This window comes from Entelurus aequoreus, linkage group LG18, assembly GCF_033978785.1.
Source record: "Entelurus aequoreus isolate RoL-2023_Sb linkage group LG18, RoL_Eaeq_v1.1, whole genome shotgun sequence".
In the NCBI taxonomy this organism is placed as follows: Eukaryota; Metazoa; Chordata; class Actinopteri; order Syngnathiformes; family Syngnathidae; genus Entelurus; species Entelurus aequoreus.
The window spans coordinates 38194891-38209535 of record NC_084748.1 but is presented as its reverse complement, the minus strand read 5'-3'; the positions used below and the strand labels follow the sequence as shown (position 1 = coordinate 38209535).

At 37.5% G+C, this 14645-nt stretch overlaps 1 protein-coding gene across 4 annotated transcripts in view; it reads left to right on the top strand.

Annotated features, from left to right (window-relative positions):
• Positions 1–14645, top strand: part of prom1b (prominin 1 b) — a 67213-nt gene that overhangs the window by 26582 nt on the left and 25986 nt on the right. For 2 of the 4 annotated variants that reach the window (XM_062027131.1, XM_062027129.1), the window contains exons 8-17: positions 1081–1104; positions 1257–1474; positions 1560–1634; positions 5502–5565; positions 5750–5909; positions 8651–8803; positions 8884–9007; positions 13237–13340; positions 13422–13506; positions 13594–13740. In XM_062027131.1, the coding sequence (XP_061883115.1) occupies positions 1081–1104; positions 1257–1474; positions 1560–1634; positions 5502–5565; positions 5750–5909; positions 8651–8803; positions 8884–9007; positions 13237–13340; positions 13422–13506; positions 13594–13740 (1154 nt within the window). The remainder of the gene's footprint in view (positions 1–1080; positions 1105–1256; positions 1475–1559; positions 1635–5501; positions 5566–5749; positions 5910–8650; positions 8804–8883; positions 9008–13236; positions 13341–13421; positions 13507–13593; positions 13741–14645) is intronic. The other 2 variants (XM_062027130.1, XM_062027132.1) reach the window with 1 other exon arrangement.

Sequence of the window (14645 nt, the reverse complement as noted above, 5' to 3'; positions counted from 1 at the left end):
AAATATGGCAGAGCCATTTTGGTATTTTTTTTCCATAACTTGAGTTGTTTTATTTTGTAAAACCTTGTTACATTGTTTAATGCATCCAGCGGGGCATCACAACAAAATTAGGCATAATAATGTGTTAATTCCACGACTGTATATATCGGTATCGGTTGATATCGGAATCTGTAATTAAGAGTAGGACAATATCGGAATATCGGCAAAAAAGCCATTATCAAACATGTCTAATTATTATTTATTGGGTTTGTTTAATTGATCCTGGCTTCATCATTTGGATTAAATAAAAATCAGCATAAATAATTGTATTCATTTTTGTTTTGGATGTTAAAATGTGTTACATATTGTCCTCCTGAGTTAATGTTGCTGATCAATTTGAATTGATTATTATTTATTGAGTTTATTTAATTTTATTTTTCAGTATCAAGTGGTTCAAGTCAGTCAAAAAATGTTTATTGTGTAAATTGATGCACTGTAAATATTTTCTGTCGCAAATTACACAAGAATATTAATAAAGTTATTATTTGTTGTAACTTCATCTATATTTCTTTCTTGTTTTCTTTTCTTTAATGTTATTAAGGATACAATGGTACTGTAAGCAGAGGTGTACTTATAACAATTTTATCGACAGATGATACTATGTATGAGTGGGGGAGCGAAAAAATTTTTCCTCCTCCTGTGGAGGGTGGTGTAACAACAACAATTGTGATATGGCCCGCAACTTTTTTTTACAAATGTATAATTTTTTTTTACAATTGATATTAAGACAATTAAAAAAAACTATTGCGATATATTGCGATATATTTCACCCTGAATGGCGTACAATGCGATTTGATACGATGTTACACTATGCAGAATGATTTGCTACAATCTGACTTGATGCAATACGAGCAGTTTGATTTGATATACAGTGCAGATCAATATAAAACAGATCAATATAAAACATTTTTTTTTTATTTCTGGCCTGTAGATCATTCCGTAATTAGATATGATATATATGACAGTCATTTGCATAAAAAACAGATGGTATAACTCATTTTCCCTTTTTTTGTTTACCTCACACATTCATTTCTTCTAAAGCTAAAGTTGAGAATGCGGTCAAAGGTAAATAAATAAGAAATGTTGTGGATTCAGTGTTTTTTTGTAGTTCAATGTTTGTTATTGTTGTATTTGTGGTTGTGCATTTGTATATGAAGCTCTTTATTTTTCCGAGGTTAAAATTGCGTTTTTAATATCAAATGTGATCGTGCTTCCAGCCATGCGGGAGACCAAGGAGGCCCTGGAGAGCGTCAGCTCCTCGCTGCAGATCCTTCAAGAAGGCACGGAGAAGCTCAAGGACAGCCTGTCCGGAGAGCGAGCGTCGCTGTCCAACACTCTGTCTGACCCGGCCTGCACCAACGGCGCCGTGTCCCCCAGCTGTAACGCCATTCGCTCAACGCTGTTCCAGCTGGGGATCAACGCTGACTTCTCCAAGGTGCCTTTCAGTAGCAACAGAGAACAGACACACCAAATAAATCAACAGAGTATTAGAATTCTTCATTGTTGCTGTTTTTTTCCAGCTCCCGGATGTCAACTTCGCCTTGGCTAATGTCCATACTCTCCTGAAGACAGACCTCAGCAACATAGTACAAAAGGTCAGCTGACTGTTCAACGTACAGTATGTGTTTTTGTCCACATCAGCAAACCTAAAGTTAAGTGCAGTGGTACCTAGAAGAATCTTTGGGCATCTCGTGATTCTATTACGACTCAGGGGCTACGATTCAATTATAAACCGACTATTTATCAATCTTTAATTATTATATTGCATATTAATATTACGTTATTAGTATATATACATATATTATATATTATGTATAATATTATGTTTACAAAGCTCCTCTTTTGGCTCCTGACGTATGTAGTATTGCGTAGTTTTTTTTTCCTGATTACATTTTTGGGCCTTCTAAAACCACAGAATGTTCACACGCTTTGGCCCCAGTCGCCATAAACTTGCCGCTCAAAGAAGGGTGTCGTCTATCTACTCATTCTTATCTATGGCTGAAAGTGTTGCCGGTGTTCTATCAAAATGTGTTTCCCATAAAAAGGAGCTAACCAACGCTACTGAGCGTGTGCAACAACGCTAAAGTTTTCCCCGAGCAAAGTAATCAAAATGAACTACTTTGTGGCGACGTTGTCACTCGAGCTACAAGTAAATAATGTTTTTCTTTAATTGTGTATTCTGATCAGTAAGCATGTAGGCCAGTGGTTCTTAACCTTGTTGGAGGTACCGAACCCCACCAGTTTCACACCGAACCCTTCTTTAGTGAAAAATAAAATGTTTATTTTTTTCAAATTCAAGACAAAGTTATATGTTTTTGGTAACACTTTAGTATGGGGAACATATTCTAAGTAACAAAGACTTAATTTAGAGTTATTTGGACAATAGGGCAACATATTCTAAGTAATAAAGACTTAATTTACAGTTATTTGGTTAGAGTTAGGGTCAGGGTTAGAGGGTTAGGGTTATAATAATGCCATGCTGAATAAGACATTAATAAGTACTTAATAATGACTAGTTAAGAGCCAATATGTTACTAATTTGCATGTTAATAAGCAACTAATTAATGATGAATATGTTCCCCATACTAAAGTGTTACCATGTTTTTTTACTGGTGCATAAAATGAACCGTGCATGAACATCACCTTGTTCAAAGAACAAAGCCAACACAGTGCATAAACTCACAACAAATTACACACCTGCAAATCAGTGTGACTTCTGCTGTTGCCGTATCCGTTGTACGCCTATAGGGAGAAGTTTGTATTTACACGATGAGTCGGGTGTGTTTTGACCTCCGCCGAACCCCTGAGGCCGATTCACCGAACCCCTAGGGTTCGATCGAACCCAGGTTAAGAACCACTGATGTAGACAATTACAGCGTAAATATTGCTAGCCTACATTTTCGTTTTTATCACAGTTGTTTAAACAGGAGTAGCAACTGGTAGCTTTTTTTAAAGAAGCAGCTCATTTTGACAGAACTCTGGTATATATATATATATGTATATATATATAGTCTCTCCTTATTTATTAATTTACTTGCTAGTTTCCTCTTCTTAGCTGGGTACTCTTTGCTGTAGCCTTCTGTTGAGATGTACAAAGCATTTACTCTTTTCTCGTTTCACTGCTTCATATTCAAACTTGTCCTCTTGTCCTACCTCTTCTAATCTAATGTTTAGATTAATTAGATTAATGCCACATTTTAGAACGGTCTGTATTACTTTACTCTACATTACTCTATTTTGTCCATCGGTTCAACAAACATGCAGTCGGAGTGGAGGCACGTAAGTAAGACACAAAACAGCACATACTGAAGAGACAATCAGATTGTGTCTTGAAGATGGTCTGTAAAACATAGGCTATGCAACATTGTGACCAAAGAACCACCATTACTTGTTATGTAGACCACAAGGAAGTGTTTATAAATAAATCATAATATGACCCCTTTAAAAAGTAGTGTTTCAAGTGTTGGTGCTTATGGGGAATCATCTTCAAACAATATAAAATCACCGGGCGAAATAAATGATGGTGTTATTATCATATTTATATTCAACTCTGTATGTAGTGTCTCCAAATAGCCTGCAATATAAGGATACATACTTGTGCTGTTTTTAATAGTACAGGTAATCAGTGAGTAATTGTCATTGCCAGTAATGTTCTTCAATAAATAAATACCTGACTGAATGACCATTCAAGTTTAATTTAGACAATATCTCAATGATGTAGTTACTTTACCCTGTGTTCATGTTAATGATATACGTTATGTCACATATCTAAAGTATCAAAAGTGTTGTTACTTAGTCACCTATAATACAAATCTGACACAATATATGTTTTTAGATTTAAATAAAAAAAAAGAAAGTATCAACAATGGTCCCTGCATACTTTGACTTTTCAGTATACAGCCCTTAGTGGAAAAAGGTTGGACACCCCTGAATTAAAGTATCAAAAGTGTCGACATTTTGATTTGAGAATCAATATTGGGGGATAAAAGTCTGGCATTGACGGTATCGATATTTCAGTATCGATCCGCACATCACACGTTGTGTCAAAGTCAGTCTCCTAAAGAAGTCAACATTGGTCAAATATTTAAGTACAGTATTCCATTCGTAGCAGTGAAGGCAAGTCGAGTTTCATTTTCTTCAGTGTGGCGACACAATGAGGTGCGGGGATATTCTCATGCTTATGCTTAGCTTATGTCGAATGTGGACTTTTTATTTACATCCAGAAACTATACATGCTAACTGTTGCTATAGTTAATATCTTCTCATTGAGTTGAGTTGCACTTATAAAGCCTGTAAACTACACATTTCTTCTGAGCGCTGCTGACATTATGATGAGTCCATCTGTCTTATATATGTCATAGTTTTAGCTACTAAATAACCGTTTTTTGGCATGCTAATAATTGCTAATTAGCTTCTATGCTAGGCGAGATCAGTGTGGCCAACTCCTTAGTAAGGAGAGTAGCTATTGGCTGTTGTAAATGTGGCTGGAATTTGCTTGATGACGTCATCGCCTCATTTACATAATGCAATGGACGTTGTAGGAGAGAGGAATAACTAATAAATAGTGAGGTGCGATACCACTGTTTTTCTTTCCGATTCGATACCCAGTGTAATTCAGGCTGGTATTGGCGTTAACGATCCGATACTGAGTGCAAATATACCTAATCTATGTGTCTGATAAAATTTACAAAAAAAATGTGTGTTTGCAAATAACATAAAAAAAACAGTAAAATGTAAGAAATAAGAGCAACAAATCGGAAAGTAATGAGAAAAAGCTGATTTTTTTCAGTATGCAGCCCTTAGTGGAAAAAGTTTAGGCATCCTGTATCTAAAATATTAGAAGCTCTCAAAACAAAAATAAATAAAATAGACTTTAAAATTTAAACAACGTTTAGTTAGATAAAACATGAAAGTAATACTAACTTATGAATTGATTACTTAGAAAAATTACAACTATAATAATAAATAATGTTAAATGTGTAACTGAACAATTAATATTTTTGTACAGGCAGAATTTTTGACACACTATGTTATGCAGTTACAGAATCTTATTATTTTTATTGTATTCTTATGCTTACAAGTAACCTGTCTTAGCAGGCTAACTATTCATGTAGAAAAATAAAGAAAGTAGTTATGGTGTCAGTAAATTGAATTTTCATTCACAAATCATATCTGATTTAAATTTGGGGCTTGGAAACCTTTCATTGCATTTTTTCAAAGGGGGCTATGCAATTTTAAAAAAAAAAGGTTAATCTTGTGAACCTCGCATGTTTTTCATAAACACTGAAGAGGATGTATAGTGTTTTTGTTACCATCAAAGACAATATAGAGTTGTCAATGTTTGTTCTTCATAAACAAAAAATGCAATGTAGCGTTTTTAGTGAAACTAACCAAAGCATTTTTAAAAAAAAATCCAATAAAAATGTCACAATCTTTGACATTCCTCACCTTTCTGCTTTCAGGGCTACTCATCCTTCAATGACACACCAACGCTGGTCAAAGAGCAGACTAAAAATATTGTATCAGGTACTATTATTACTAATATTAATACAATTACCAAAGCGGTTTGGCACATTGTTCAACATTTTTCTTCTCTTATCTTCATTTCCTTTGCACTGTATGATGAAACTGTAGCATTACCGCGTAAGTTTCCTCACCAAATAGCGTTGCATCCTTGATCCTCCCCTCACTAAATGATGCGTGTTTTTAGGAGTGAAAGGTATGCTGGATAAGATCGGCTTTGAGATCAACGGCTTCGCCAAGATGTTTCCTGTGGAAGCGTCTCTGGCCAACTTCACCATTTTCCTCAACAATGAACAGAAGAGGATCGAGTCCTATTATCCACAGCTTGACCAGATGGATTTCTACAGGTTAGCATTTGCATACATTCATAATACACTTAGGGCCTGTTTTACTAAAGGATTTGTGTGCTTTGTGCACACACAAAGCTGATCTACTAAACGTTTGCAAAGTGGATTGCAAAAGTAAGTAAATGCAATCCATTTTGCGTTTCTGTCTTCATTAATATGCAAAATATATGCTGATCATCAAACGCTCGGGAGAATATGCATATATATTATGCAGCTCGCAAAACTCATCACCGATTTGCGAGCACAAGTTTGCGTTTTAATTAGCACCTTTGAAGAGTACGTGCAAATGATGGATGGAGAATCCTTCCTCCTATGTGTACGTTTCGACATATTTGGATGGTCAGAAATAAAAAATATTAGACACATCGTCTATTCAGCATCATCCTTTTATAATTGAATAACTGCTGGATGACTTAAAGGACTGATTAAAACAAAATCAATTGATGCGTTTTGGTGTCATTTAAAGCTTTTTTAATAACATTAGTTTTTTCACATCTCAACATATTTGGACGGTCGGGAATAAAGAATATTAGACACATCGTCTATTCAGCAACATCCTTTTATAATTGTATAGCTGCTGGATGACTTAAAGGACTGATTCAAACTCATTCAATTGATGCATTTGGTTTCATTTAAGACTTTTTTGATGACGTTTGTTTTTTCACATATTACTAAAATATATCTTGTAATGCAAAAACCTCTTGAAGTATGCATTTTCTGCATCTTGAGCACAGTAGTGCAGCCTCCCTCCCCTGCACCTTCAGCGGTAAAAAAAAGAAAAGTGGTGTCAGTGTAGATCAGACCTGGGCATTCTGCGGCCCGCGGGCCGCATCCGGCCCTTTGTACGTCCCTGTCCGGCCCGCGTGAGGCCAATCATAAATTACAAAATACATTTTAAAAAGTATCTATCTCGAGTGTGCAATACAACGGTGCTGCTTTTGTTTTGAAAAGCGTTATTTGTATGACTTCCGTGTGGACCTATGCTCGTGCGCGCAGCGGCAATCACAAATTACAAAATATATTTTAAAAAACATCTATGTCGTGCGTGCAATACAACTGTGCTGCTTTTATTTTGAAAAGTGTCATTTATGGGCGTGTATGTCCTGTGAGTGAAGGCGCATAGCGACAAGTGATGCCCGGTTATCCCCGAGACGCTAAAAAAAGAAAAGGTGATGACGAATGGTGTGTTTTCAACAAGACATGGACTGCCAAGTAAAGGTAAAGCCGTGTGCTTAATTTGTAGTACACATGTTGCTGTGTTTGAAGAATATAGTGTAACGACCTGCTGAAGTTGATGTTGTCTTGAGTTGCGTAAATGAGGAGTGAGGATATGTGCGTGTGGAAGGAACGAGATAAGTTGAGCTATGTTAGTATAGCTTGCTCAATAAAAGTTTAAAAAGAGCTTCAGACTTGGTGTGCACTTCTTCTGGACGCTACAATTGGTGTCAGAAGTAAAACTTTGCGCATACTGCGCTGCTTAATTGTGTGCGCAGCCTGCTACGTCATCGAGAGGTACGTGCCACGTGAGGAGCTCACAGCAGAGAGAGAGAGAGACAGAGAGAGAGACAGAGAGAGGGGCAGTGTCTACAGGTGCTATGGGGGAATTCCGCCCTCAATGAAGACTCCCAGGTTTGATGGCAAGGCGAACTGGGTGGCATTTCATCCCACTTCTGACATCAATTGTAGCGTCCAGAAGAAGTGCACACCAAGTCTGAAGCTCTTTTTAAACTTTTATTGAGCAAACTATACTAACACAGCTCAACTTATCTCGTTCTTTCCACACGCACAGCTATCCTCACTCCTCATTTCCGCAACAGCAACGCTTCCTCCTTCTTCGCCAATCACCTTGCAGGTGTTCTACGTTCACAACAAAGAGGATGCAGGATAAAGTGACAGAAATTTAAATTTTTGCATGGTATTACACATCAGGAAGCGTTGTGTAAGAAAGTGTTAAAAATAAAACCATCAAAAGCCATCTGCTTTTGAATAAAGATAAGTTAGGTTAAATAAAAATATTATTATTTTTTATCTTACGGTATATCAAAAATAATTTAAGCAAAATTTAATTGAAATATTGTCAGTGTGGCCCTCCAGCAGTGCTCGGGTTGCTCATGCGGCCCCCGGTAAAAATTAATTGCCCACCCCTGGTGTAGATGCACTGCATGACTGCTTTCAAAATGCCCATAAAAGGTGATAGATGTTTCCTGCATATTTGAAAACATTGCAAAACACCACAAGTTGGAGCACGATAACATAAATGTATAATAAATGTGTGTCTGTGGTGATACCTCATACACTACACGCAAAATCCTCATTTAAATAAGACAGTCTGCACCACTTTTCAACTGCACATGCAGTTTTAGTAGATCACACACATCGCGCCAACTAATAGTACAGGCAATTTTATAGATAGCACACGCTGTTTAGCGCAAGGTATTTTGATCTTAGTAAATCAGGCCCTTAAAGTATCAGGAGAGTGGAAAAACAAGTTAACTTTATATGCTTATTTGTGTTTCATTGTATCCATTAAACCATATCCAATTGTATTTACAATCCGCAAAGTATGTGAAAATACTGTCTAAAATGTCACAAAATGCCATAAATTCAGTCTGCCATTTTGCACCTTCCACTCCAAACAACTTGTTTTTCCACTCTACTGGTACTTTAATGGACAAATGAAGGGGCGTCCCCACAATGCACATTTGCACACACGGAACTTGTTATTTCAACCTGCGTTACAGGTGGATCGGCTGCGTGGCGGTGCTCTGCATGGTGGTCCTCATCATGGCCTTCAACGTCCTGGGTCTGATGTGCGGCACGTGCGGCTACGACAAGCAGGCCACGCCCACCACCCGCGGCTGCCTGTCCAACACGGGAGGAAACCTGCTGTTGGCGTATGTTGCTAAACCGAACTCTATTCGCATTTGCCTATGCATTATTGTTCGCTTTTATATCCTCCCTCTGGCTCTTTCAGCGGGGTGAGCTTCTCCTTCATCTTCGCTTGGATGCTGATGGCCATTGTGACCACGCTGTTTGTTGCTGGGGGCAACCTGGAGAAGCTCATGTGCGAACCGCTGGCCAATAGACAGCTGTTCAAGGTACGGGGATGCAAACTCTTTCTGCTCTCTGTCTGAACTAGTTTTATTTTATTTTGTTCAAATGCAAGTTGAGCTCTTTAGGTCACTGATTCCTTATATGACTTTTTCACTTCACCGATATTAATCCAATACGATATCAGTAGGAATCATAGTACCGGTAGATACTTTTATTATTTTGTAGAGTGGAATGTTTGAAAAGGTTTGATCAAGTACCTTTGACAGATTTATGATTTTGAAGTCGAGGGTTAATTTGTGTTTTGGTCATAAGTCATTAAAGCAGGGGTGTCCAAACTACGGCCAGCGGGCCAATTGCGGCAATCAATTTCAATTTGGCCCGCGAGACGGCACAAGTTCAACAAGCAATCTGGCCGGGCAGGGTGTTTACATATTAAATTTGACAGGTGCTTATTTGTAGCATCTTGTGGACAACGTGGGTGTATCAGGCCAGTGAGCATGGAGTGAAGTTGCTGGAGACGACTTAGACAGCAAATTACTTATATGACGTAATCCAAACAACCTTCCCTAATCATGGTGCAGGAAAAAAGGAAATTCAACCAGCATAAAAATTCAACAAACATGTTTCACATAACACAAGCTGCTCACTGAACTATGTGGATATTGTGAAAAACAGCCAACCACCATTAAAATTTCAAAATTGCACTCATTTAAAGGCCTACTGAAACCCACTACTACCGACCACGCAGTCTGATAGTTTATATATCAATGATGAAATCTTAACATTATAACACATGCCAATACGGCCGGGTTAACTTATAAAGTGACATTTTAAATTTGCCGCTAAACTTCCGGTTCGAAACGCCTCTGAGGATGACGTATGCGTGTGACGTAGCCCGGCGAACACGGGTATGCCTTCCACATTGAAGCCGATACGAAAAAGCTCTGTTTTCATTTCATAATTCCACAGTATTCTGGACATCTGTGTTCGTGAATCTGTTTCAATCATGTTCATTGCATTATGGAGAAGGAAGCCGAGCAAACAAAGAAGAAAGTTGTCGGTGCGAAATGGACGTATTTTTCGAACGTAGTCAGCCACAACAGTACACAGCCGGCGCTTCTTTGTTTACATTCCCGAAAGATGCAGTCAAGATGGAAGAACTCGGATAACAGAGACTCTAACCAGGAGGACTTTTGATTTGGATACACAGACGCCTGTAGAGAACTGGGACAACACAGACTCTTACCAGGATTACTTTGATTTGGATGACAAAGACGCAGACGTGCTACTGTGAGTATGCAGCTTTGGCTTTTTTTTGCGTATGTACGTAACTTTTTTAAAATATATAAGCTTTATGAACCTTGGGTTAGGTGAACGGTCTTTTGGGCTGAGTGATTGTGTGTGTTGATCATGTGTTTGAATTGTATTGGCGTGTTCTATGGAGCTAGGAGCTAGCAGAGGAGCTAGGAGCTAGCATAACACGTACCGTACCGTACGTGCGCGTCACGTACGTAACTTTTTAAAAATATATAAGCTTTATGAACCTTGGGTTAGGTGAACGGTCTTTTGGGCTGAGTGATTGTGTGTGTTGATCGGGTGTTTGAATTGTATTGGCGTGTTCTATGGAGCTAGGAGCTAGCAGAGGAGCTAGGAGCTAGCATAACAAACACGCAGGTGTTATTATGCAGGATTAATTTGTGGCATATTAAATATAAGCCTGGTTGTGTTGTGGCTAATAGAGTATATATATGTCTTGTGTTTATTTACTGTTGTAGTCATTCCCAGCTGAATATCAGGTACCGTGAGTATGCAGCCTTGGCTGCTAAACATTCGATAACTTGACCGTATGTGCGCGTCACGTACGTAACTTTTTAAAAATATATAAGCTTTATGAACCTTGGGTTAGGTAAACGGTCTTTTGGGCTGAGTGATTGTGTGTGTTGATCAGGTGTTTGAATTGTATTGGCGTGTTCTATGGAGCTAGGAGCTAGCAGAGGAGCTAGGAGCTAGCATAACAAACACGCAGGTGTTTTTATGCAGGATTAATTTGTGGCATATTAAATATAAGCCTGGTTGTGTTGTGGCTAATAGAGTATATATATGTCTTGTGTTTATTTACTGTTGTAGTCATTCCCAGCTGAATATCAGGTCACCCCCCGCTCTCACAGCATCTTCCCTATCTGAATAGCTTCAACTCCCCACTAGTCCTTCACTTGCACTTTACTCATCCACAAATCTTTCATCCTCGCTCAAATTAATGGGGAAATTGTCGCTTTCTCGGTCCGAATCTCTCTCACTTCATGCGGCCATCATTGTAAACAATAGGGAACTTTGCGTATATGTTCAACTGACTACGTCACGCTACTTCCGGTAGGTGCAAGCCTTTTTTTTATCAGATACCAAAAGTTGCAATCTTTATCGTCGTTGTTCTATACTAAATCCTTTCAGCAAAAATATGGTAATATCGCGAAATGATCAAGTATGACACATAGAATAGATCTGCTATCCCCGTTTAAATAAAAAAAATTCATTTCAGTAGGCCTTTAAATCCATTGCAAGGCATGATGGAAAAAATGCAAAAAACCCTTTCCACAATTTTGGCGCATTTTAGCTGCTTGATATTTCTGATTGATTACAAAACTTTAAGGAAGCTGTCACAAACTTTCATATGCTCTTAATATTACATTGTAATAATTATATATACATTATATTATTATTATATTTACACACACACACACGTATATATATATATATACGTGTGTGTGTGTAAATATTATATATATATATATATATTATATATATATATATATATATATATATATATATATATATATATATATATATATATATATATATATATATATATATATATATATATATGTATGTATGTATATATATATATATATATATATATATATATATATATATATATATATATATATATATATATATATATATATATATATATATATATATATATATATATATATATATATATATATATATATATATATATGCTCTGCCCTAGAGATTTTGTATGCGTAAGTAATATGCAACTATCAGTGGCGTGCGGTGAGGTTAATTCTGGTGAGGCACGACTGCATCATCACAGTCAAATTTAAAAACATATGAACCTGCAGTGCAGGTGTACCTAATGTTGTGTCCCTGCGGTCGTTCGCGGCTCCTGAAGCGCGAGCATTGTTGTTTTTGCACTTTTTGGCTTCTTGTTAAGTGACTTTTTTTGGGTGAATTCGGTCTTGCACGTGGAAGGTTTGGGTGTGGGCTTTGGTTGGTGTGGCCGCGGTGCTCCCGTCGGGCGGTGCATTCTGCGGCGGAGGTGCTTGGCACCAGGAGGCGGGGTTATGAGACGAGCCTCACACAGTGTGTCTCCGCAGCAGATTTATGATCGCTCAGCACTAAAAATACGTTACACACATACAGTTGTTGACAAAATACACTGTACATTATATACCTCAGCTAACTAAACTATGGAAATGTATAATATAATTCATATAGCAATACGGTCTCACTGCACAGCAGGCCAGCAGTTAGCCGAGTCGCAATCCATGGTGAGGCACAAGTGCCTCAACTGGCTGCTGATCACCGCACCGTCTCTTCTCAGTATTTGAACGGCAAATGTGAAAATAAAAATACAAATAATCTAAAACTGGTGAAGTTAAATGGAAAATAACTTTAGTATAATCACATATAACAATTTAATTAATTTTTTTTTCTTTTTCTTTTTTTTTTCTTTCCATGATGGCAGGTGAGGCCCCGCCTCCCCTGCCTCTAGTGACTGCACACCACTGGCAACTATAATTAGTTGATATATTTGTTTATATTGACACATGTGGTATTTTAGACTGCATTATTGTTCAATTAAGGACACTTTTTACTTCTGTCTAGCCTGTGTGCTTAGCTGCTGTGTGCAGTAGCTGCTAGCTCCTCGTACCTTGTAGCGTACCATGTTTACTTTTTTAAATGATGACTAAAATAGAAGAAATGACCAACCTTGTGTGCTTATTGGATAACAGTTACATTTTAAGTGGCTGTCCAGCTTTGTACAAATAAATGCGCTGCAGGACTGCTTGTATCTGAGCTTATGCTGGAAAGTTTAGATGCATGCTGATATAATCCGATACTTTTTTTTTTTTGCTGATATCAGACTGATATCAATATCGGATTGGGACTCTGCTACAAATTATCCAATTTTACTTAATTGGTCCAAAAGTGTTTATTTATTTATGACAAGTATGCTTGTATGTGTGTTTAGATTATAGACACACCTTTCCTGGTCCATCCCACCAAGAAGAACTTCCTACCTGGGATGCTGTTTCAGAACCCAAACATCGACCTAACCCTGGGAAGCATGTACAGGTAAACGTGCCGCTTCTGGTTTCGATGTGCTGAAAAGGTTGTGTTTTTGCGGGGAATACCGAAGTGTCACTGTGTTTGCAGAGAGTGCTTTGAGAACAACGGTCTGTACCACGCTCTGCAGCTGGAGACCATGTTCAACATCAACTCCTTCCTCAACAGAACTGTGGCAAGTGTCCGGTGTTTATAAAGGGACTTGCGATCGTGAGAATCACACTAATGATACTACATATATATGTGTGTCTTTTAAAATCAGTATAACAAGGATCTGGCCAAAGTGTTTGAGGGCGTGCAGGTGGACCTGCAGGACATCACGTTGCTGGAGCAGGCGGGCAGAGACAACCTCATCAACTTTGCCAACTCTGGGATTGGACTCATCGACTATGAAGCATACCTGGCTGAGGTGTGAGCTAGTCTATGTTAGTTGATAACGGGAGTGCAAACTTTTTACACCAAAGGCTGCGCACAGAACATTTTTATTATGTTTTGTGTCTTTCTTTCATTTAGTAAAAATGCTTAAAAATTATATATATATATATCTTTCTTTAATTTAGTAAAAATGTTATAGATATTTAAAGACACGTTTTTTAACTACAGTACCTCCCTGCATGTTTTTATAGGGATTTTTTTGTATTCTTATATGTGTAAACTGATCCCCTATGTAATTTGCTAATAGGAAAATACCAATGCCGTTCATTTGTGCTGATTTGTCCCTATATTTTCATTTGTGGCTTTTAAGTAATAATAAAAATGAATTGTCTTACCAGTGACACTACCCTAAACACACACCTTGTCCAAATCTCACTAAACTTCTCTCAAACATTTGCGTTGTCAAAAAAAACACAAACATGTATGCTGTGGTTTAAATGTGAACTTTTTATTATTCACACACACCCCCAGCAGTGTGCTGCTGTTTTTATCATTCACACATAAGAAGCTGCAATAACATTAAAACCATAACAGCACAGGGGATTTGGTTTTTTTTTACTGGAAAAACCCGTACAAACGTTTGAGACTAGTTTTGGAGAGATTTAGACAAGTTACTTAATAAAACAACAATAACATTCAAAACCATAATAACCCAGCACAAACAAAGGTTTTATGGCACAAATTAGCACAAATGCAACATAAATGAACAACATTGGTAATTAAATAATTGCACTGAAACAGAAATTCCCATTCCCTCTGAGTCGTTAATATTGTACAAAATATGAGGTAACAAAGCGTAAAATGTCAGCTTAAAACATTTTTAAAAAACGTCAAAATCCCCAAATCGGCCACTTTTGATGACTTGTTAATGGATAAATG